Source organism: Brachionichthys hirsutus, chromosome 4, assembly GCF_040956055.1.
Source record: "Brachionichthys hirsutus isolate HB-005 chromosome 4, CSIRO-AGI_Bhir_v1, whole genome shotgun sequence".
NCBI lineage: Eukaryota > Metazoa > Chordata > Actinopteri > Lophiiformes > Brachionichthyidae > Brachionichthys > Brachionichthys hirsutus.
Genome location: NC_090900.1, coordinates 12,329,019 through 12,353,352, shown reverse-complemented (window position 1 = coordinate 12,353,352; position 24,334 = coordinate 12,329,019). Strand labels below are relative to the sequence as shown.

Below are 24,334 nucleotides of genomic sequence, written 5' to 3'. Positions count from 1 at the left end.
TATCACGATTCACAAAGAACAAAACACCTGTTGCAAAGGACAACTTTTCTGTGAACTAGTTCCTCATCATCCTACTCAAAATCTAGAGTCATTTTTGCAATGACTGCCGAAAAAGCATAAATAGATTGCCGATTCATATTTTGACAGAGATATGGCAAAATAAGTAGTTTACTTGCATTCAAACCGTTGCCTTGGGACTTTTTCATCACTGCAGAAGAAGTGAGACAAGATCAATTTGAGATTTAATACAAAATGCATGACAAATGTTGACAATTAGCACAGACGACCACTGGATCAAAAATTGTAATCAATTCTGAATGTCAAATTATTGCATAAAAATGTGTGAAATATGGAGATTTTCTTTTCCTCTTAATTTAGCAGTTACTGTTGCACAATCTACAGGTGTACTGTGTGAACTCAACAACATGTGGGATCAATCATCATCACTAAAGACGGAAAACAACTTACCAGACAGGGGTCACCTTCTTAATTACTATTTTTTACATTCTGGCCATTTGTAAATACTAATTTGTAATGTATAAAGTAATCCATTACTGCTCAATGCTGCCCACCTGTCAGTGACATAGCCACCTAAGCCCCATGCATAAATACAAGATCTAACGTCAACCCTGAACAGGCATTATAGACATTAGACCTAGTTTTCACATCAAAGAATAAAGCATAGATTGTTATTTTTTGCAGACTTTAGACAAAAGGCTGGACATGAAAGCAGCCAGGTTCTTCTTCTGCACATTTATACACAAACTGCCAACATGCTGCAGCTCTAACAATCTGAATACTACATCTTCAGGCATCCTACTTCCTAACAAATTAGTGCATTAGAGCTTAAAGAGCTGAGGGATGAAATCTGGCCTCAAGGCTTTTCAAAACAATTTGGAAAAATGGCATTTTAACCTTTAAGATTTTCAAGTGATGGTGCAAGATTACATTTTAGTGCCATAAAGCGTATTAACAAACTAGAATAACAGGTGTAAATCAAAGAGGAAAAGTTGTGTGTTTTTGTCACATATAGATTTTTTAACATTAACATTCAGGACAGCTCTTCTTGTTTACCACTGGTTACGGAGCATTTTCTTTTTTCAGCACACCAACACTGTATAAAAATGATCATCCTGTCCTGACTGCTCTCTATTTGAGGTGCAAATATTTTGTGTTCTAAATGGACGACATCCTCATGACTGCTCTGACCCCAAAAAGTCTTCCATGAAAGTAAGGCCATTGAGGCACCTGAGGAGATGTTTAAGCTAGTATGACTCATATTAGCTAATTTACAGTATAAATAGATAAATATTAGATTACATTGAAATTCAAAGTCATATTTGAAGTGAAGAAGTTCCTTGTTAAATTACCAATTTACATTGTAAATATACAGTAATATTATGAAGTTGCTTGAAAAACTAGGCTGGCAATATCTGCAGCACTTGGCTTCAGCCCTTCTTTGCACCTGCAACCCTTTTTTTCTAGCTGTTCTTTGCTGTTTATTTTATCGTACACACTTTCCACATACACACATTAAAAATATATATATACCATTGACAACATGCATTTTTGATTTATTCATTCGCTCATTTAATTTTGATGGCTTTTTCCGCTTTGCGGGTCACGGGAGTTGCTGGAGCTGATCCCAGCTTGCTTTGGGGCGAGAGGCAGGGTACACCCCGAATGCATCAAATAAATATCAGACCAATTGTGGCGCAGCATGTCAGTTATTTATTTCTGCATGTTCTTACAAACAAGCTTAGAACGATATTCAAGTATTAAAAGATTTTCTCTCCCACATCTTTTTAATACAGATCTTGAAAGCAACCTGGTGCAAACATGCTGCATACAATGATCAATGTAAACATTACCATATGGACCAGTGTGTTCTTATTATTGGTGTCTCAAACCTGCTATTTGCAAATGACTTATTTTTAAAATGCACAGGCGAGAATACAAAGTAAAAATAAAAAGACATTTCCTTTATAATATTAAGAGAGTATATACTACGATTCAGCTACTGACAGGCCATCGTCCCTTTTGCTGCATTTGCCCCAGTGACATTGATAAATTAAAAATGCAAATGAAATGCTGACATTTAATATCTGTTATTTCCTTAATTTACATACTGCATCCATTAACGCTAGCTGAGTGTGAGGTGTGGGGGGTGACCTATGACTGCTGAAACCTTCGTTTGAGGATCAGGTCGTCGTTTCGGAGCTTTCGGGCATAGTAGCGGCGCACATGGGGCCTGAACGCAACACGATTAACCCAGTCCAGCCAGGGACCGCCGCCCCCTCTACCATATAAGGTAATTAGAGGAGAAAAACCGGAAGACTCTCCATGGAAACTCACTCACAAAGGGGAGGGGCAAAAAACAATGGCCGAGTGAAGGATGAGCTGATTGGCAGGTCACTGTAGCTTTACCACAACATAAAGAATAAATAGAATATATCGGTTCCAAACGACGTATTTCATACAGGAAACTAATCATCAGTGTTAAATCCGTTTGCTCTGTCAAATCACGCTTTTTAAAATATTTAACCCGCGTGATAAATCGTATTTTACACACCGGATCTGTGATTGCTAATTAGGTGCCTCGAGTCAGCACCTGCGCACTGAACCATAAGGGTTTAAATACAGTCTAATTGTGGCATTTCAGTTTTCCTGTTTTATTTGATAGCATATATTTAGCAGATTATTTTATTACATGATTGCTACTAAACTCTTCTTAAGTTCTACGGACAAGAGGGTGAAACTTGTTTTTTCAAGACATGTAACACATGGGGGGGGGAAAAAAACAAATAAGGGTAAATAAACAGTACCTGGATATCAATGATCCTCTTTGTTCTTGAGAGCGTGTGACGCGCAGTAGTCCCGGTTTCAAATGAATGTTGAAAGCAACTTGGCTGCCGCACGGATCGCCTTCTACCTCAGTTACAAACCACTAAATCTCAGATGTCAGCTTGCTCTGAGCGCCTCCTCGGTTTAGCGGCTTGTGTGAAACCAAACTATGGGACTGAGCTAAAACTTAGTTCTTATGCAGAAAGCGACAAACGTTAAATTACATTAATGACTTCATGCGGCGTTGTGCTGGATTGTCTCATCCACGACAGCGCTGGATGCTGTTTGCGGTCACAGCGTGCGTGTGTCTCCGCCCCACTGCCACTCGCACGGCGCTGGAGGATTGATTCTTCTAAGATGTATCCAGAATTACTGACTGAAACATTTGCACCTATTATTTCTTACAATTCTCATTTATAATCAGCGATTCTAATACATGTTTGTGTATAAAGAGTATTGCATTAACTGGACAATTAAATGCCTCCATAAACCGGTCAGTCAGTTATTCCTGCTTTGTTTTAGTTTATTTGTATCTTATTTAATCGCCTGTTCCCTCTTGTATTTCTGCAGATTCGATCTAATCTGGTTTTACTGTGACATCGTCAAGCCACAAGCACAAAGAAAACAACAAATGACGTTTTTCAAAGTAAGTCGGCACAGACGCCACATTAATTAAAATTGTAACAGTAATTGTATTAATATCAACATTCATCATTGGTTTGCACTTACATCACAAAATAATGTTGTCTCGCTGATTAAATGTGCTGTAGTAGTACAGCATTAAATTGCGTATTTAAAGACAATGCAGTAAAGGTGCAACTTCGAATTTGAAGGTGTTTAAAAGAACTGGTCCGTGTACAAAAACACATATGCAAACGAAAAACTGTGTTTAAAAATTGCGTCTGGTTTCAAGTACTTTTTTATGTAATTTAAAACGGAAATTTGTAGAGCACATGATTACGTTTATTTCGAAATTAAAAATAAATGTCCAACCGGAAATTAGTAGTGCGCGTTGTTGCAAGTGCACTCGTTTTCCTCATTTAGAGTGCCGGGGTGGGCGGTGGCTATGAAAGCTCCCAGACAATAAACGTGTAAACCAGAGAGGAAGGTCTAGGAGACGACTGGGCGTTCAAATCGAGTTCGCAAGATTTGAACTCTTCCTTCCGGTTTAAAAAGCGAGGGTGAGCCACATGACGGTCCGCCGACGTTCACAGCGCAGTCGGAAGCGTTTAGCGTCATCCGCGGTCTGGTCTGTCGCGCATAACGAAGGTAACTAGTTCGTCTCTTTACTGACTCGGATGATGCCATTGAGTTATGCTCAGACTAGTTTTCTGGTAGCGGTAGAACTAGCTAAATGTAGTTATAGTTAACAGTTTGCTCTGCTCGGAAAGGCTTGTTTCCGGTCACATTAATAATGTACTAAGCGTGCTGCTTTTCTGTTCACCGATTAAATGTGGTAGTATTCGACAATCAAACGTTATGCCATTATTTCTAATTGTATTATAGGTTGTTTATGGCCGCTGGCTTGATGGTAGATGATTAAAGCACCCTAGCCATCAGATAATGGGTACAACAGTATCCTCTGGTATCCATATAGTGTTGCGTAAAAAACCCTTTTGTCTTCCTAAGTCACGATATTGAATGTCAACAGATGATAGCTGCAGTCATCATGTTATTAAAAACTCATCTATGTTCCTGTACGCAGCACTAAATGTTTCTTTTTTTTTTTTTTTATCTGTTTTAGACATGACATATACTATTGGATAAATACTTCTCCAGTCCTCACAATACATCCATGTGTATTATTTTCTTCAAATTTGACCCCCGGCCGGCATCCAAAAATGCATACAGGTAAGTCATCACAAACACCTTTTGCATTCTAATACATTAACATTGGTGTATATTTAAAAACTTTAATGAAACTTTCACAAAAAACACAAGACACAATGCAACTGACTTGCACACTGATGCTAACTGGATGAGCGAGATGATTGGCATGCCGTGTAGAATCTCGCTTAGTTGCTGGTCTTTTTGTTTTCCGAAAGCAGATCTAATTCATTTTCTTAGGCTAGAAAATGCATATTTTATCAAAGTAATGGAAAAGTCAGGATTTATGCATACCACAAAACCCCAGATATAACTGGAAATCCACAATATATGAATACATATGTTCTGCAAGAGAATCTACAGAACATAAACTGCGATACAGCGAGGCACGACTGTACTGTACACTTGACTACAGTTAACTGCTATATTTCCATTTTTGTAAGCAGGTCTTGAATTTATAATGAGAGTTTACATTAGCTCCTCTTTAACTCCAGTTTGTCTCGTGTCCAAATGAGTACAGATCCCACTCATTCAACAACAAACGCGCACTTAAAACCGTATCAGAGCAATGGAAAGGGTTGCTTGTCCAATTTTATTATCTGTAATGTTTTATCTACCCGTCTGTCTTTTGAATGTGGAACTGAGAACATGTGATTTTGAGGTTTCGGGTCAATAGGGTATCATTTTAATGGCTAAAGAAAATACATCCCATCTTGGGTTGAAATGTACAGTTTTAAAAACCAGAATGAATTTTTGCTCTCCTCTATATCCACCTAGCCAACAGCGAAGGCTAACGTCTTTCAGTAGGCAGCGCAGAGCAGTGCATTCTGAGCAGTCAGTGTAAGTTACATGGTGATGCGTGTCCAGCTTACCATAATGCCCCTAAGCTTAGAGTCAGCTCTCTACCTGGCCAAAGTCTGTCTCTGCCCTTCCCTGTGGGAGTCTGACCCCCACCTAAGGAGATCATAGTGGCATGAGCACGGAAGCAGACCTGAACCTGGGGTAAGGTCAAATCCACCGTCCTAATTTGTTACAGCACTGCTACATATAGGTCTGCTATTTGTGGACGTAGTCTCTTTTTCTGCAGTGATGTTAAATCAGAAGAAACATGTTGTAATTCTTGGCCTTCATTGGGTTGAAGGTAAAATTAAAAGTTTCGTTTATTCAATTTATAACATTCCCACAGAACGAAGCTGAACGCAGCTGCAAACTAATGGCTGCTCTTGCATTAGATACAGAACATGCTGTAGTTTCTGGTTCTTGGTGATATCATGGTTTGCTGACTGCAGTTCTAAACTGATTTTAATAATTTATTTAAATTGGTCATCTGCTTGTTTGTTCTCGTTGTGTTGTAGTTGTAGTTTTGACATTAGGACAGATATCGAATTGGAAATGTTCGTGTTGTGAAGACAAACAATGATAGCTTTGTAAAGTCAGGTGTAGATTTCTCTCAGATGATGATAAATAGTTCTCATTTGAAATTGTTTGAGGCCCTACATTGAGTTTTACCTGTTGAGTAACTAGAAGAAAGTGATCTTATGACTCAGTGACAGTCTTAGAGAATGTGAATGAATGAATATGCTTATGATGTATTATATTTATGGAGTTGTACAGCAGAGGGCTGACTTCTTCGCTTTGTCTGTATCGGCTGTAAAAAAAAAAAATACATCTAGACTTATTTAGGGTTTTTACTTGGGTCGTATTTTCTTTTCTTTTGACCCCATTGAATCAAAACTTCTGTTTCAGTTACTTTCTGTCTTCCTCAAGGAAGACCAGGTCCTTTTCTACTGGGGTCTAGCTTTTTTGTTACCTTTTATGTCGCATTCCTTTTCACCCTCCCATCTTTGGTCAGACCACAGAAAGACCTCCTACTAGAAGCCTCAATGTTTTATGCGTTTACCATCCCTCTCAATCAGTTGGTGACATCCCATACTCAAAGGCTCCTGGACTCACCTTCATGATGTTGAGGAGCGACTCTGGTTGTTCCACAGCATCTGTAACGGTGTGTCCAGAAGTCACACGCAACCATTCTGAGGTTCTGTCTACCAGCTCATTAACTTCTAGAGGGGGGAAACGTGTATTCACGATGATGAACGAGTCGCCGATGAGGGATGTATCAGAGGCCAGCGACGGCGACACCTCATTGGTTCGCGTAAAGAACAAATGATGAAGGCCTTTTGGATTAAAAACTCTTCCTCCCTCCCCAGGCTAATTTTGGCTGCAAACAGGGATGAGTTCTACCACAGGCCGGCCAAAGCTGCAGACTTCTGGGGGGCCAACAGCGAGATCCTCAGCGGTGAGTGAGTGCAGCTCACCATTTCAGGACCCCACAAACGGATATTTTGAGAAATGGAAGAGCAAACATTTACTTTCTTTTGTTATGGTGCAAAGAATTGGTGGATAATAAAGTGGAAAGGGAGCTGAGAATTGAAAAGGTAATCGTGCAAACTAAGGCAAGGACTACATTTAAGTGATCCAGTAAGTGATGTGTTTTAAGATATGAGCTGGACTTTGGAATGACTCTGTTCTGGGACTTTGAAAATGCAGCAGATGTTTTCTCTTATTTAGAACTAAACAGCTTTCGGCTAATCAAGGAAACGTCTGTCTTCCTCACCACGCAATCCAACTCTCCTCCACTCTGTCATAAGCCATCGCCACCCACAGTAAACTATATTTAATTGGCTGATGTCAAACGCATTAAAGCTGAGGAAATCAATCGTCCCTTTTTTCTTGCAGAACAAGGAAACACAGAGATAGCCTGGTTGTGCATCCCTCTCCTTCTCCCCTCACTAATAGAGGGGTCAGGACTCCGGGAGTAGGCCCTTAATTCATGGCTGCTTTTATGTGTTGTGACAGAAATAAATGGCCGTGCCTTATCTGTAGGACTGGGGTTGCTGAGGCAGGACCTTAAGGTGACATAGCATGACAAAGGGAGGTAAGCTACAGCTCCCACAGGGATCAGGCTGGCTTCCCACCCAACTCCCTGGGGAGTAAGATGGTTTGCTTCTCTTGGTCCCTCAGTGTAAGTGGGCATGGCGTTGTTGATGACCAGGCAGTGCGGCAATCTTCCAGAGCCCAGTGCTTTCCATGAAAAGAAGAGAAATGTGGAAGGAAAACAGCAGATTTACTGATGAGTTCAGTTTTGCAAAAGCTGCACATGAGAGAATCCCAAAGTAAAAATATAGGAAGAGATGTACTCCTTATATACTTGCTCTGTTTCACTGTATTTTTGTGTTCTTGACAATCAGGACATTATTTACGGTTTAACACATTGTACTTCTTTGCACGTTCAACTGACCTTTATCTTAATACACCAGCAACCTGCTATAATTAGTCCGTTAGAAGAACCATTTTCGGTCGTCAGTATAAAATTACTTGGTCTTCTGCAGCTTCAACGTTCTCCAGTGTGGAACGCAGGCCGTATGTAAACCATTGAGGAGACAACATAACTGAATTGTATATTTTATGAGCGCTGTTTAAAAATATGAGTTGTGATGAGTTATTTTAGTCAGTATAATGACTTGGCTGTTAAATAAACATAATATCCCTTAATTTGAGTTAGGCCTGGACCTGGAATGTGGCAAAGAAGGAGGATCATGGTTGGGGATCAACAAGTGGGGCAAGCTAGCTGGAATCACCAACTACATGGAGGGACAACCTAACCCTGAGCTACAAGGAAGAGGTGAGTCAGACATGAAAGACACCAAACCGAGATCTCAAGTCTCCAAAATCCTGACGTATATTGTACAGCGTTGCCTTTTTTTTAATTAAATGTAATTTTTTTTGCCATTGTTCAGGGTCCCTTGTGTCTAACTATCTCATAGACAAGGACCAGGACAGCTACTCTTACCTGAAGAAGGCGTCAGCAGAAGGCCTCCTGTACAACGGCTTCAACCTCATCACAGCAGAGTTCAGGTAAGTGGAAAGTGTGAGGTTGGAGCTCAGTCACACGTCTCCGGTAGGAGCCACACTCGCAATGCGATGCACGTCAAAAGGTTTACTTACTCTAAACAGATGGAATACATTTATACAAAATTAGATTATTATTTTTTTGGAGCATGTTTAGGATGGGATGCAACTCCTGTTCTTCTCAGTTCTGGCCTGACCTCACTGAAACTGGAAAGGCAGCATCTTCTATGCTGCTGAGCTAATCAAGCAGAACTGAACAGAAATCTCAGGTGCCGCAAAAGAGCCGAAAGTCAAACTCTAAAGGAACACCTGGCAATGTTTCAGAGTTCCAGACAAAGAATGTCTAGATGGCATTAAAAATAATGAGGATTTTTCTTTTCCGCCTTGTCTGCTCTGCCACTCCGACTGGTTTGAAATTTGTGATGCGTTCAAGGGAGAAAAATCAATGTGGGGTGAGTACCTACAAAGATGGCTGCGAGGTTGGAGTATCAGCTTGAGCACACACACGCACACACACACACAGAGCCCTATGAGCTATATCCCTCCTGGGAAAGCAAAAAAATCCAGGTTTCCACAGTGGAGTTTAATGTCATGATCAGTGTCTCCTGGTAAAATGGCCTCGAGCAGGATGTCGACGCGAAACCTATTTTCTTTTTCACCCCTTCCCCCACAATTTTAGGTTAGGAAGTAGCAGTAAGGGCTCTTTGATTGGCAGGACCATCAAACCATGCGAGTGTCCCGCTCAAAAACCAGGAGCTGCGGTTTTTCTTGTGCTACCTCGCCGCTATTCTTCTGTAATGATACTTCTGAAAGTGCCATGCTTGTGACCCGGCAGTAAAGGGAGTAACCCCGTGTTTTAGTGCCATGACTGAGGCTTATCGAGCCGCGTCCACTGCAGAAAGAGATGCCGTCCCCCGACAGAAATAATCCTAGTTTTTCTGAAATGTCACGATGACCAACCTGTTTGTTTTTCACTGTAGTGTCGTTGGTAGCCCTGAAGAAATTAGGCATTTGGTTCCTTTCCAAATCATAACTTAAGTCGTTTTCACACCGAAACCAAGTGGACTCTGTTCGATTGGGGAGCTGAAAGTCGCAGCATTGTTGCATTTAGCACTTGTTTCGGTTCTGCTTTTACATTGTTTTCTCTAGAGCGGACCGGACTTTCTGAGCAGCGTCACGTGGGTGAAAGGGCCGCTCATCGATTGGACAAAGTAGGAGGGGAAATCCCTCCCTGTCCCGTGTTTGTTTTGGTTTGGCGTGTACGCTGTACTTCCTCTACACTGCGTATAGCGTTACTACGTACATTCGGAACTGTCTGTGGTCTGGTGAGCTTTCACACAGCATACGAACCGAACCAGGGTTCTCTTGCAAGCGAACCGAGACTCACGTTTTCAGGCGGACCAGAGTTCTCATGTTTGATCCACACCAGAGCTTGGATGAGCTTTCACGCCTGCCCAAACGAAGCGGTCTATCCGAGGACACGAATTCTGGTCCGTCTAAATGGGACGAAACAGCGCTGGTGTGGAAGCGACTCTAATCTGATGGACAGAGGGATGCTCTAAATTACATCCAAGACATGATTACCATGTGGTGACTGTGGGGGATGACAAGCACACGCCACTTTGAGCACTCCACTCATTTTAAGTGTGTGTGATTGCCTTCGTTGAGATTCATATAAGAGAAATGGTGCACTTAGTAAACAAACCATAAGGCTGGGATTTATGGTTTTCTTTTGTTCGTTTGTTAGACTAATATTGCCTTGATGAATAATCTATAATCGCGCTGGGTTGGTTCTTCACATGAAAGCTGTGGTCAAGTGCATTAATCAAAAAAATCCTGCTTTGCCAACCCTTACTGGGGCTGCTGTCATTTATATTTAAAGTTTAATCTAAGATATTCTCTGTGATTTTTCAAGGCTCCACATCCAACATTTCATCTGACTCTTCTATAGCTTCAGTTTTTGATCCCACTTTGTCACTCATTTTAAAGCTAATGCCCAGAGATTATCCATTTTAATGAATATTTTCTCTGATGTTTGCCTGCAGAGAAATGCCTGGCTTAGTATTTCGGTCAAACAGTGTGGCTGCTTAGAAAAAGACAATGGAAATGGTTCAATCTTGAGGCCACAAACTGTTTTAGAATTCTTGACAGAAACTCATTTAAACTAGAGAAGAGAAGTTCCAGGGGGGCTTGAACCTTTTAAAGAGGACCAGCCATGAGTATTTGGGTTAATAACATTGTGTTGAAATTAGAATGTTATTAGCACTATATACTAAAAAAAGAATAACTTGCATTGTTCATTGAATAAACCCATATGTCCAAAAAACATTTTGCAAAAATCCAAAACATGTTGATTTTGCCTGCATGATTGTTGGCAATAGGAGATCTCAATTACACAATTTTTCTGCATTGACTTTTTCTTGAGACTCAGCTGATTTTGATATAGAAACTTTTCTGGGTCTCGTAACTTAACCGTTTGTTACTCATGATATTCACAACATTTATCGTATGGATCAAGCCAGTGCTGACAGCGCGTCGAATGAGGAGCTTCCTCCAACCAGAAGAATCTCATCATTTGACCAGCGTGGTTGTCTGGACCAAATTCTAGAGTGGTCCATCCCGTGTGTTTGGGAGGACTCTGACTAACCAAACATTTCCATCATTCGAGCCGCGATGCTAATGTGGATAACAGAGATTGCAATCATTAAATGCACGGTGTGTTCCTGCCCCTCCCATGCACTTAATGCCTGGATACAAGTCTACAAAGCTTATCCAAGCTCATCGCTAGACCAACTACACCTCAGCTGCTGGTGGGGACCCAGCTCTGCAGCCTCAGCGAAGAGGATTCTTCATTTGAATGTCTCCCCACCAGCATACTGATTACTTCACCACCTGACATCTGGAAAAAGCCTGTGTTCAGCTGTTCCTTCTCTGTCCAGTGCCTTGACCTCCTGCTGTTACCTGATCTCATCCTCAATCGAACCACAGCACACCCGGTGGGACTTTCAAAATCATATCCAGTGTCAAATAGCAGAAATAAAGCTGTTTGTAAATCCTCCATCTGCTGTCACTGTCCTTAATTAGAGGACAGTCACAGGCAGAGTTTCAGGTGTGGTTCCGTTCAGGTCGAGGCACTATAGGCGTCGCGTCGTCCCATAGCAGAGCTGACCTCAGGGCAAGGCTTCGCACTTTCTTTCTTTCCCTCTTGTTGACAAGGTACAGTTCTGTCAACATGTTCACTGTAACCGTAGGAACACAGAAAGCAGTTATTTATCCAGACTCCTCGTTTGTGTTGCAAGCTGGAAACAATATTAGGGAGGCATCCGTCGTCGGAGAGATGGTGTACTGTCAGCCTGTGTCTCTGAGGAGTCTGTGGCGGATGCTCTGACACACATTGTTCTCCTGTCAAACGTACTGCCCCAGGAAACCTACACAAGTCGGAGGAGCCCTTGGGCAAACTGCGAGGGACGGCCCGTACACGGCACGTTTATTACCAACAACTTGTAGGGAGTCGGCGCAAATGTGTCGATGTCCTATTATTACCTCACTCTGTTATTTTGCTAATGTTAAGAAGAAATTGTTGCATTCCTGAGGAAAGCATGGAACGACTGATGATGATCTAACTGATAATAAACTGACATTGTATGAAGGGCAGTGATTTTGATTAGTCCAGCCACCACCTACATGTTGAAATGCTGATTGCAAGCATATGTTGTGTCGCAGCCGCATTATTACATCATCTGTTTACATTTGGCTGAGGAAACGAGGAGAATCTCATCTTGATGAGCAAATAAAATATGGCAAAATAGTCATTTGTATTCAGTGCTGCCTATTTGTTGTGCTTAATCAATTGTTGCAAGTGAATATCGCGGTTGGATTTTTGAACACAAGCGCCCACGTTACAGCTGAAATTCATGTTCTCTTTGTATCAATCGTGGAATTATTCTAATAGTTATCAGTTAGTTTATTTAGGATTAACTCAACTCCGTTCTAAACACCGGATATAAAATGACTATTGATAGGTTTGAAGAATGTTGTAGAGCAAAGGCTGATTTGAATTTGAAGTATCCAGTAAAGTCTGTGAAGCTACAAACCCAGAGATGTATATTCTGAACCTTCCTTTTTCTTTTTCCTGGGAAGCTTTCCGAAGTTTGATGTTGAATCAGTGTTGCATCACATTTCAGACAGACTGATGCCACTGGTTTGGCTGTCATGGAATTGACATAAAAAAAAATCATTCTGCTGTTGGTTCAAAGGATTTGGTCATTAGTTATTTGCTCTCCTGTACCACCACCGTCACCGGTACCCTTGATGTCAGACAGGTTTTTAGACTGAATAGACTCCCTCTAACTGAAGACATTGCAAGACCTAACACTAAAACTGAATGTTTTTGTGATAGTCAAAGGGGTTTACAGGACAATTATTTATTTGTAGACTGTAATTGAACCACGTTGCCCCTTTTAGGATAGATTTAAATGCTGCTAACTATGCTGTTGAGCATTTTCTCATACGATTTGAAACGATATCCTTGATTTGTATTTCCCGGACTGAAGAGAAACTGTTGTTCTCTGCACTGTTGTTCTCTTTCGCCCTGAGCACCCATTTCACCTGGCTCCCCTGCACTTGAATTTACTTCCACACGACTGACACATTATGACTCTTGACACAATCTTGATAATTAGATTAAAGCATTGTTGATGATTGCTGAAAGCAATCTCTAATTTCCCCTCTTACTGTGTCCCGTGTAGAGCCAAACAAGACATTATGTGTTACTATGGAAACAGAGGCAGTCCCGAGCCCATCCATCTCAAACCAGGTCTGTGTTTTTAATATGGTTGCTGTAGAAACCGGTAGTTTTGCTTCTCTTGGCCTATGGCCCATTCATGTTGTCTAGTTACTGCACGAGGGCACTGATCTATTTTAATATTATGTGGTTGCCTGTATTTCTTGTGTTCTCAGGAATCTATGGCTTGAGTAATTCATTTCTGGATACTCCATGGAAGAAACTGCTGCAAGGCAAGCAGCACTTCACTGACATCGTCAATGACCAGTCCCTATCCAGAGATGGGCTGGTCCAAGAGCTGCTCAACATCCTGTCGAATGAAGAACTGTGAGTGCTGAACTCCCACTGAAACGCTGCTGTTTTATCATGATATTCTAACAGTGACATTTCATCTTGAATTCAGTCCATGAATAATGTTAGGATAATTACATTTTTGTACATTTTAATGCTTTATGTTCAGTTTAAAACAGTTTGATGAGTTGAATATGCATGAACTGGGCCCGCCCACTACAGTGGAACCTTGGTCGTCGAACATAATTCGTTCTGTAATACTGTTAAAAAACCGTAACTACATTTCCCATAATAAATAATGGAAACTAGATGAATCCGTTCCTACGCACCAGATGAACGTCCATTTCCATGCCTACAGTTATATTAATATGTAACTACGTGTATCTAAACTACAGGTAACACGTAAATGGTACGAAAAACAAAAGATAGGATTCTGTTAAATTAACTTTTATCATTTGCATACCGTTCTGTCTGCAGTGTCGGGAGGGATGTGGAAGGGCAGGTGGAAGGGAGAGAAGTATTATTATTACTGCTGCCTTTCTTTGGATCCGCGACCAAGACCTAAAGAGAACAAAGCGAAAAAACACGAACAGGAAGTGAACGATCTGCACAGTCTTTCTCCTGGCAGGTCGACTCAAACTGAACCTACTCGGGTTAGACTCCGCCTTTGTTCGCGTGTTTTCGGTTCGCCTCGGCTCCACTTGTGTGTTTGAACTCCGAAAATCTGTTTGACTTCTGAGGCCTTTAAAACTCCATGTTTTGGGTCGAAAACCGAGTCGTTCAAGAACCGAGATTTCACAGTATATTGATTCTGTATCGGTATACTGTAAATTCCTTTATTTTTATCCCTCTGTAGTTGCATTTCCATTGTTTTGTCAAGTGAGGGAACTAAGCGACTTTCTGTTGAACTTGAAAGCATTATGTGGCTGATTTGACAGAATGTCTTTCTAATATTGTTTTTCATTTTGTGTTTAATAGGAACATCCCTGATCCTCTTCTGGAGACCCAAGGTGAAGGTTACCCCAAGGACGTGGTCCAGGCTTTATCGGCGGTGTGTGTTCGCTCCCCCGCCTACGGCACGAGGTCAGTGTCGTCCACCCACACCAAACCTCTCTGCTGGGTTTGCTTTTTATTTTCCCAGCCTTAGGCGAGTGACCGGTTGTGCTGGTTTTCAGGAACAGAATTGCGTCAGTGTAATGAATCCTCTATTGCAAGGGGATCATCTGCATGTGATGCCACAGTGGCTTAGTGAACACAGACGCTGGAGCAGAAGGCTCAGACGTCAACCTTTGACTGACCAATCAGTGTTATTTAGAAACACAACAGCTCATTCTTCACTGTTTGCATAGTGCGTCAAATGTAACATAATAAATTGTTTGCTTTCTTGTGTCCCCGCCCATTTAGGACCAATACAATTATCCTGATCGACGCAGAGAGTAATGTGACCTTCACAGAGCACACCATGCTTGACTTTGACACAAGCAAGTGGAAAACCAGTTCTTTCCAGTTCATGCTGCAGGTGTGAAGACGTGATTGAGGAAACCAGCTCAGTGCCTTTCTGCATCGCCCCCCGTTGCGCTCTCTACCAGCTGCACCTCGCTGGAACAGCTGTTTGACATGAAGAATCATTCTGACCTTTTTCTAAAGCTATTTAACACAGGCGGCACGTCACGCGACTATTTCTTATCGATGACTGAAATCAAATGCATTTTCTATTTTAAACGTTTTCCAAAGAATCCTCTACAAACATGAACCTTTTGTAGAAGAATATATTTCAAATGTACCTCCATAAGTTGTTCCTGTTGATGTTGGATACGTCCCAATTTAAAACCATTGTTTAAAGTGAAAGTATGTTTCAAGCAAAAATACCCAGACAGACGTTTGAAATATTATCATTTAGCTGCAGCAATTACAAAAATATATTTTATTGTAAGTGTCCTGCAAATTATTTCTGCCACAACAGTACAGTACTCCCCGTGCTGTTTATAGCGGATCTGTCCATCTCAATGAACACGTTGCTGCATCTCGGACTGCTTGATAATAAATACAGTTTATCCAGACACTGGTGTGATTACCAATCACGGACAGGCGGCGTTGACACAAACGCAAAATGACGATCCTCACTTTTTTTTTCCAACTTTCAAATGAGTTCTACCAAACTATATCCTGTTCTTTCCCCCTGTGTATTTTACTTGCACTTCCTAACCTCACCTAATTCCTAAAGGATGGGATGCAAACTCGACGTGAGAAATAATCCCCCCTTGGACATTTTTAATTCCGCTGTAATATTTAATGTACAATGGATTGCGGTTATGCCTAAATACCAGTCTGTTTCTTAGGAGAAATCAGGCTTGATATTGTCAATGTGCTGCTTCATCTGACATCTGAGCTAAATGTTATAAAGAATGATTTCTGCTATTTTCTGGAAATAAAACGTCGAGCTGCTGCGCTTGAACCCTGATCCTCAACTGTCGGTCAATAGTGACTCCAACTGGTGGTCAGAGATGACGCGTAATCCTGAGCCTCGCGTTGACTCGCCCTAAAACATCACAACAAAATGCGGCAGCTTCATTTATTAATCAAATCTTTGTTACAGACACAATGGTCCAATAAAAACACAACATTTACACAATAAACACAGTAGTCCTATAATAACATCAAGTACCGATGACACTGAACCGGATCAACGCGCTAATGTTTATGCGGAAACGTTTTGCGCGTAGACTGAATGCTGCCGTATGATTGGCTCAGAGACAAGTCATAAGCGGGCATTGTGATTGGCTCGCTGATCGATCAATCGAAAAAGCCGGTCTTGGAGGCGGGATTATTAGTCGCGTTGCCATTGTGGTTTTCCTCAAGATGGCGGGGTAGCAGTCGAGGCAGGATGACAGCGCGTCGAGGAGTAATCGCGTTAAAGTAGGTCGTTAGGCGGCCAGTAGGAGCCGGTCGCGTTACAACTATCGGTGAGTACGTTTGTAGTAAACAGCTAACGTGCTAGCTGACCATTTCTGCAGTCTGATGCTGCGTGTTAGCATGTTAGCACTAGCGCAACGCCACCAGGGGCCCTCTGTGTAGCCGAGCAGCTAAAACGACGCTTCAGGCTCGTTCAGTTTAGTTTGTGTTTGAAACGGTAGCTGTAGATTAGGCAAGCTAAGGGACCCGCACGTAGCATGCAGCTCCATAGCATTAGCGCAGGTAGCTAGAGGTTACAGATGTGGTTTAACGGCGCTCTCATTGGTCCGTTCCTGCAGGTACCCAGAAGGTTCCAGCGGAGGATGATCAGTGGCCAGATCCCACATTAAGCTGAATGCATTGTGATTTCCAATAATTGAGACAGTGATTCTGAAAGCTGTCTGCATTAATGAAAAGAACAATGTAGCCAGCTTAGCATTTTCACCTCTGGTACGTGGTCTATACAGGGATGTGCTTCTGCATGCATTCAGGGTTCAGATAAGAAGAAAGTCTTTAGGATACATTATCAGTCTGCGTACGCTGTAGGAGTAGAGGACATGGAGGTAGATGACGTACGACCCCCGCTCCCCCTGGAGCCGCCTGGTTATTTGGGCCCAGATGAGGGCAGAGCGCCTCCACCACCTCCCCTGCAAACGTCCAGTGACGCAGAGGTAATGGACGTTAGCTCTGGTGGTGATGGATCCACAGACACCCCAGAAGACGGGGAAGCACAGCCGCAGCACCCTCTCAGCGTGGGCTCGCTCACTTTCTGTAGCCGCCTCTCGGATGAGTCCGGCGCCAATCCGCCGTGCCCCAGAACGGCTCGCCATGCCCCCCCGGTCACCAAGTTCCTACCAGACCTCAAGCTGCTGAGAGACGTTAAGATCAGTGTCAGCTTCAGCGAAAGCAGCAGCAGCAGCAGCAGCAGCAGCAAAGACAGGAAGGTTTTGTACACGGGTGAAGGGCAGGGAGGCGGGAGGGATGTCGGCGCAGAGAGTCAGAATGGTGAGTTGCATGATTTGGCTAGTGAGCAGGAGGTTGCTGAGAGTAGCTCTGGAGCAGGCGGGGCGTCAGAGGAGGTGGATGTGGATCTGGAAAACAAGGTAGAGTTTGCTGTCCTGGATGAGCTGGACGACCTCTACGAAAACTTCCTGGATCACGATGGGGAGCACGGCGGCTTTAAGTCCGACGTCATAGTGCAGCAGGAGCAAGCGGACGACGAGGCCTTGCCTTTCTCCTATGAGGTACGTCTGCTCTTTGCTCTGCAGCTTCCTGCAAGCAGTCCAAGACGTGTCTGGTTTCTGTTGAGCCTCTTGTAACGTGCATTTCTATTTACGCTGCTTACGTCACTGAAGTTCAGTTCAGGCTGAGAGGAATGACTGCTGTAATGGTTCTCATAATATAATCAAACGATGACCCCCCCCAAAAAAAAATGTAAAAAAAAATAATGCCAGTAAGTGATGATATAAATTATTTACATCGGCAGTGAAACTAAAATTCTAACTACAAAATCTTTCTCCAGAATCTCAAGCTAAGTGAAATGATCATTATTGACTGATGTTTTTAGGTACTGATGACAGCGTTTTAATTTTTTCTTTTTTACTTTTTCCTTCACCCTAATTATTTCATATCTAGTTTAGTTATTCTGCAGGTTCAGATTATTCTGTGTTCATTTGCTGGAATCTGTCATTAGTCAGAAAGCGTTGTGAGGAAGAGGTGAAGACCACGGAGTGGTTGGTACATACTGAGCGATGCTGCGTCATAGCACAAGTCGTGCAGTTTTAATTTATAGTATCTGAATTGGATGTATTTTTTAAAGACGTGCCCGGTAACTAGCCGGGTCGATATCCAGTCTATTTCTAAACCTCTAACTTAAAAGCTCCCCGTTTTCTGGTCAAGACGCCTCTGAACAGACAGTAACTAAGTGTAGCTCATGCCAAACAGGATGCTGATGCTCTCATAGAGGGGAAGAAAATGTGTTCCGATCAAGCTCATGTTTATGCAAATATAATGCAGCGGGATGGTGGGTGATCTCTGGCCTTCAGAGCATCAGATATTATATCTGACTTAGATTCCAGAGAGAGAAGGTATCTACTGGCTGTAGAAATAATCAGCAGGGTAGCTTTTAGAGCCCTTTCGATCCTCTTTATTTATATTATGATGTTGACAAATACAGAAACTAAACAAGGACTAATAAAGTTTTGCTGTTTGAACACAGACACAGTCAGATCTTTAAAGGCAAACGGCTTCGCTAATAAATTGGGAAAACATGTTTTATTCATTTGATAGGTTTCGTTTGAGATCATTTGTATATTAGCAAGGATGAGTTGTTTAAATTGAAATGTTGTTGTTTTCCATTTCTTTCTTACTAAAATGGTAAGTGAAGTGCTGGAAGAGGTTAGTACACTTTTAATTTCTCCCCATCAAAGTGCTGGGTTTCCTTTTCATGCACAAATTGGCAAAAGTAACAAAAATCGACTCACAATTCTCATTTAATTTGTGGTTGGAATTGATATAAATACAGAATTACTTTGAATTTTGAAATTCTAATGATTTAATCTGATATTTTGTTTTAGACCTCTGTGGGGTTTTGATTGATTTCTTTCACTGATAGCGTTACTCATCTTCGGCAAACCCTTCAAAGCATTCTTTAGTGAGCCTTCCCTCTCTGCCGGCCTAAACCACTGACTTTTCCAGGAGGAGTTTGACAATGATGTCGATGCTCTGCTGGAGGAGGGCATGCCGGTCCCAAAAAAGATGCGTCCGTCAGAGGACAGTGATCATCAGTCAGACGGCGAAGAAGGCATTCAGCCCATGATGACCAAAATTAAGACTGTCCTCAAGAGTGAGTGGTGGACCTGAATATTCGGGGTTTGGTGTCTTAAGTTCTCACAAATGAATGCGATTTCATCCCGGAGGATGTAGAATGATGTCATATCCTGAAGAGTACATGCCGCGTAGATTTAAAATGAGTGTGTTTAATACCGGGTTACAAGTCATATTTAAAATACGGGGTCGGTCAGCGGCACTAAGGAGAACCTTTTTATGTTTGTATGAGCGATAATAAAGAGCGTTTCTTTGTAATAACACGCAGACGAGTTCCCTGTATAAAGTATGATGGTGACTGGCGGCTCCACTTGTGTTTGAACTGTCCCGTTTCCCAGGTCGGGGCCGTCCTCCGACTGAGCCTCTACCTGATGGATGGATCATGACATTCCATAACTCGGGCATTCCAGTCTACCTGCACAGAGAGACCAGGGTGGTCACCTGGTCCCGCCCCTATTTCCTCGGAACCGGCAGTATTAGGGTAAAGTTTAATTTGCAGTGCTTTTGGTGTTTGCATTTGTTCGGTGGACAGAGCTATGGTCCTTCCACTGGTTTTGCTGACTTGGTTGGTTGTTTCTCTTTTCTAGTCGTGGTCTGCTTTGGTCCAGCTGAAAGCCCAATTTCAGAATTAACACTGTTGTGTTTTATCCACCGTGGTCTCGTTTCTGAGGCGTTCCAGTTCAGCTTCTTCTGAATGATGGTTTGATGGTTGCCCCTGTTCATGAGGCCCATCACTCTGAGCCATTTAGGCATTTCTCTTTCTGTTCTCTAAAGAGTCAGAAGTGATGAGTAGAGTCCTTCCACCAGTAAGGGAAGGGTGGTTAGTTGTTTTTCTCTGTTTTTAACTCATGCTAGCAGAAGTTTACTTGACATTAAAATGACATGGGGTGTATTATTCTTCTCCTAATCTTACTTACTTCCTGAGTTTACAATGTGAAGGCTTTCAGATCTCTGAAGTTCGTTTGTCTTCTCTGTAGCATGGCTTCAAGACAAAGAAGACACGAGTGTGGGAAGGAGTGAAGTTTGTTTCACAATGGAAAACAGCTGTGTGTGTGTTTTTGGTTCTCTTGTTTGGTACAGAAACACGACCCACCTACCAGTAGCATCCCTTGCCTGCATTACAAGAACATGAAGGAACAGGAGGAGAAGGAGGAGAAGGAGGAGAAGGAGGAGAGGGAGGAGAAGGAGGAGAAGGAGCTGAATGGGGAGATGACCGTCAGGGCAGAGGAGTTTCCAGCCGATGCCAGTCAGGAGGCCCCCGATGCAGACGGAGCCGGCCAATCCGGGCCCGCGGCTGAGGAGCGGGATGAAATCCCTCCCTCCAGTCAGACGGGGGTGAAGGGAAGAGCGCCCCGGGCGTTTGACACGGCCCAAGGAGCCTTGGGACAAGTCAAGGCCAAGGTGGAGGTCTGCAAGGACGAGTCCATCGGTAAATCCACCAACCAGGACCCAAATGCCATCTGAGGTTTTGGATTTTTTTTTTTTATCAAGTGATGTAATTGAATAAACCCCTCCATGCAGAAATTGAAGACTTTCGCACGTACCTCGAGAAATGCTTTGACTTTGAACAAGTCACCGTCAAGAAGTTTCGCACCTGGGCTGAGCGGAGGCAGTTCAACAGAGACATGAAGAGGAAGCAGGCGGAGTCCGAGAGACCCATCCTCCCCGCCAACCAGAAGCTCATCACCCTGTCGGTCCAGGACGCACCCACCAAGAAAGGTATTCATTTTTCAGTATCGGTAACCCGTGGATCTCTTATTGCACTGCCGAAGTCCACAATCATCCATTAAGCCGTTTAAAAACCAGGAGGGCTTGACCCCGTAGCTTCGCTTCATTTTCACCCGTCAGAGAATGAATGCTGCGGTTTGTGAACTCTGCAAATGCCAGATTTATATCTTGAAAGCTGGAAAGGAGAAAGGAGAATTGAACTTGAATTGTACAATACGTGAAAGAGTCATTCTGTCTGAATAAATGTTTCTACCAGTAATCAAGTTCTAAAAGGTTATTGATTTCATCTTTCTATTTTAACAGAATTTGTCATCAACCCTAATGGGAAGTCTGAGGTGTGCATCCTGCATGAATATATGCAGCGTGTCCTCAAGGTTCGACCTGTTTACAACTTTTTTGAATGTGGTAAGTGTCTGGAGGTTTTTAGAGAGCTCACTGAAGAGCTCTGGGCTGGTTTAGTGAAACGGGACACGAGTGTATCAAATCAAACTGTGTCCACAGAGAACCCAAGTGAACCCTTCGGCGCGTCGGTCATTATCGATGGAGTAACTTACGGCACAGGAACCGCAAGCAGTAAAAAACTTGCCAAGAATAAAGCTGGTAATTTAATTACAGTACTTATTATTTTTGATTTGCATATGTCCTGACTTTTTCACGCTGGTCATCCGGATGAATACATATTTTATTGTGCTTATAATTTTGCGTTGGAGTGAATAATGTGTCAGAACTTCTTATCCAGAGCCAAACCGGCCATGATGATCTGCTCATTAATCTTTCGTCTAATGTTCAGCTCGAGCCACACTGGAGATCCTCATCCCTGACTTTGTGAAGCAGACCTCCGAGGAGAAGCCTGCTGAGGGAGACGAGCTGGAGGTCATTAGTTTTTACTACATCACACACACATTGTGTTCATAAAAGTGACTAGGAGGAAGCTGAAGTATTCTGAGCGTAGGACTTAGAAGCTGGGCAGATGTCTGACTTTGAAGTCGGTGTGCGTTTGGAGGCGGCGTAATGACGGTGATGCTGCCTGTGCTTTGATCCACAGTATTTTAATCACATCAGTATAGAAGACTCGAGGGTGTATGAGCTGACTAACAAAGCAGGACTACTTTCGCCATATCAGATTCTTCATGAGTGCCTTAAAAGGTAAGACGGAATGTATGATGGTCCCGATAACATTGGGGGGGGGGGTCCATAGTGATCTCTGAGGACGAGAGAAACAAATGAGGAGACTTTGTTCAAGAAAATTGATTTTTTTTTGGGGGGGGGGGGTTTACATTTATGTCAAAATAGCAAAGTAGCATATTTATTTTGCCTGATTGTAAATATTTGATCTTAGCTCAAACTATGCATGACCAATAGAATCACTTTATTTTATCTACACAAATAATCTGAATTAAACCTGACTCTCTCGCTATCACTATTTGTTTGTTGATGACATCATCTGGTTGGACGTCATGATGAACGGAGGGTAATATTAGCCTTTTGCTCCACCCACTGTTTATCTCTCAAGGCTTTTGATGAGGATCCCCCCCCCCCAACACGCTTTGTTGAATTTATTTGCTTGGAAAGACTGCTGATTACACAACGGTGTGATGCGTTTGTACCGCATGGCAGCCCTAAACGTTAGAACTTAGCTGTGTTCACACCTTCAGCAACTCTGGAATAATCTGGGATTAATTTACCCCCCTCATATAATCAGTTATTATATGATCATCTAAATAATATCCTTAAAGCTGCTGCTCTTTTTCTCAGGACTCACACTGTACCGTTTCATCCTCTCCATAGAAACCATGGAATGGGAGACACCAGCATTAAGTTTGAGGTGATCCCAGGGAAAAACCAGAAAAGCGAATATGTGATGACATGCGGGAAGCACACTGTGCGTGGTTGGTGTAAGTAAGACCGCGATTCTCATCTACCCACGTGGCGTGACTGGACCAGCTGGCGCGTGAAGCCGAGGAGTTGCTTTACTCGATTATCACAGTGCGGTGTATAAGTCGGCTAATAGTTCCACACACAAAAAAAAATTCAGCATTCTGCTTCGTATTTTTTGCCTCCAGGCAAGAACAAGAGGGTCGGCAAGCAGTTAGCATCTCAGAAGATCCTACAGATGCTTCATCCTCATGTAAAGAACTGGGGCTCTCTGCTGCGCATGTACGGGAGAGAGAGCAATAAGATGGTCAAAAAGGTAACAACTCTTCTACCGTCATGGGAAAGAATCTTTTATCTTTTGTACATGTTTCACTTTTTAAGTCTTGTCAAACTACAAGCAGCGGAATGTAACGTGCGTCTTTACAGCCTCATGAAGGTCGGCCATTTTCTTTTTAGCTTGACTTCCTCCCACATTAGAACAACGGGGCGGAAGCTGTAGAATGGCAACATCCTGGAAATGAAAATGCTTCTTCCTCGTGCCAGCAGGTCTCCGTGACTTTTAAAATAGCCGCTCTCTTCCAGGAAAACGCCGATAAGAGCGTGATTGAGCTCCAGCAGTTTGCCAAGAAGAACAAGCCCAACCTTCATATCTTGAACAAACTGCAAGAAGAAATGAGGAAACTCGCCGCCCAGAGGGTGAGAGTTGAAACAAATCATGCATTTTGACGGCTTTCAATATCGTGCCGTTAAAATGTCCGTCTCTCCCACACTGCTGACGATGCAGTAGGAGCCTGGTTTCTTTGTGTCTCGTGAAGTTAAAGGCTGGTTGACTGATTCAAACATCTTTTTTTTTTTTTTTTTAACACCAAGAACCGAAAAGAGTGTATTTGTTATTAGGGAGCTCACTGAAGGGAAGAGGAGTGTGGCTTTCCTCCAATCAAAGCCCGGCATTTCAAACAGGAGACCTGCGGGGTCTCCATTAGTCAGGAAAGAATGCACTTCTGTACTGCAGCAAAGCTCGAGGCTTAGAAGGCAGATGATTCTACTCGGCACTAAAACCCAAATCTATTTACTTTATTCTGTTTCTAGAACGCACTTCTCACCTTCTTGTTACTTTTATTGTATTCCTGCAACCAGGAGGAAACGAGGAAGAAACCCAAGATGACCATAATGGAGTCTGCCCAGCCGGGGAGCGAGCCCCTCTGCACTGTCGACGTCTAAGCCTCCGAAGCCCAGTCACTGTCAGCCGTCGAGCGCCGCCATCCATCACAGATCTAATGGCAATATACAGTAGTTCCC

The 24,334-nt window shown here is 42.7% G+C and overlaps 2 protein-coding genes across 3 annotated transcripts; both read left to right on the top strand.

The window, feature by feature from the left end:
- The first annotated feature begins 4,014 nt into the window (after positions 1-4,014).
- On the top strand, positions 4,015-16,106 carry tango2 (transport and golgi organization 2 homolog (Drosophila)). 2 transcript variants are annotated; one of them, XM_068761048.1, is made up of 9 exons: positions 4,015-4,113; positions 4,589-4,695; positions 6,879-6,967; positions 8,234-8,353; positions 8,496-8,586; positions 13,329-13,396; positions 13,540-13,690; positions 14,633-14,737; positions 15,059-16,106. In XM_068761048.1, the coding sequence occupies exons 2-9, from the start codon at positions 4,640-4,642 to the stop codon at positions 15,177-15,179; spliced, it is 801 nt and encodes a 266-aa protein (XP_068617149.1). In that variant the 5' UTR covers positions 4,015-4,113; positions 4,589-4,639; the 3' UTR covers positions 15,180-16,106. The 2 variants fall into 2 exon arrangements, with proteins under 2 accessions (XP_068617149.1, XP_068617148.1); XM_068761047.1 differs by having other exon boundaries at positions 8,469-8,586.
- Positions 16,107-17,163: 1,057 nt separating this feature from the next.
- dgcr8 (DGCR8 microprocessor complex subunit) lies at positions 17,164-24,291 on the top strand. Its single transcript, XM_068760725.1, has 13 exons — positions 17,164-17,850; positions 19,304-19,451; positions 19,771-19,913; positions 20,513-20,861; positions 20,954-21,151; positions 21,464-21,565; positions 21,662-21,760; positions 21,951-22,033; positions 22,206-22,306; positions 22,949-23,055; positions 23,224-23,351; positions 23,618-23,731; positions 24,173-24,291. The coding sequence occupies exons 1-13, from the start codon at positions 17,164-17,166 to the stop codon at positions 24,254-24,256; spliced, it is 2,343 nt and encodes a 780-aa protein (XP_068616826.1). The 3' UTR covers positions 24,257-24,291.
- Positions 24,292-24,334: the final 43 nt, after the last annotated feature.

Bases quoted from the DNA above. Each gene is read 5' to 3' on its own strand.
- tango2 (XM_068761047.1), top strand. From the start codon at position 4,640: ATGTGTATTATTTTCTTCAAATTTGACCCCCGGCCGGCATCCAAAAAT. The intron at 6,968-8,233 runs GTGAGTGAGTGC...AATTTGAGTTAG, and splicing joins CAACAGCGAGATCCTCAGCG to GCCTGGACCTGGAATGTGGC. The intron at 8,587-13,328 runs GTAAGTGGAAAG...TGTCCCGTGTAG, and splicing joins CTCATCACAGCAGAGTTCAG to AGCCAAACAAGACATTATGT.
- dgcr8 (XM_068760725.1), top strand. From the start codon at position 17,164: ATGGAGGTAGATGACGTACGACCCCCGCTCCCCCTGGAGCCGCCTGGT. The intron at 19,452-19,770 runs GTGAGTGGTGGA...CCCGTTTCCCAG, and splicing joins AATTAAGACTGTCCTCAAGA to GTCGGGGCCGTCCTCCGACT. The intron at 23,732-24,172 runs GTGAGAGTTGAA...TCCTGCAACCAG, and splicing joins GGAAACTCGCCGCCCAGAGG to GAGGAAACGAGGAAGAAACC.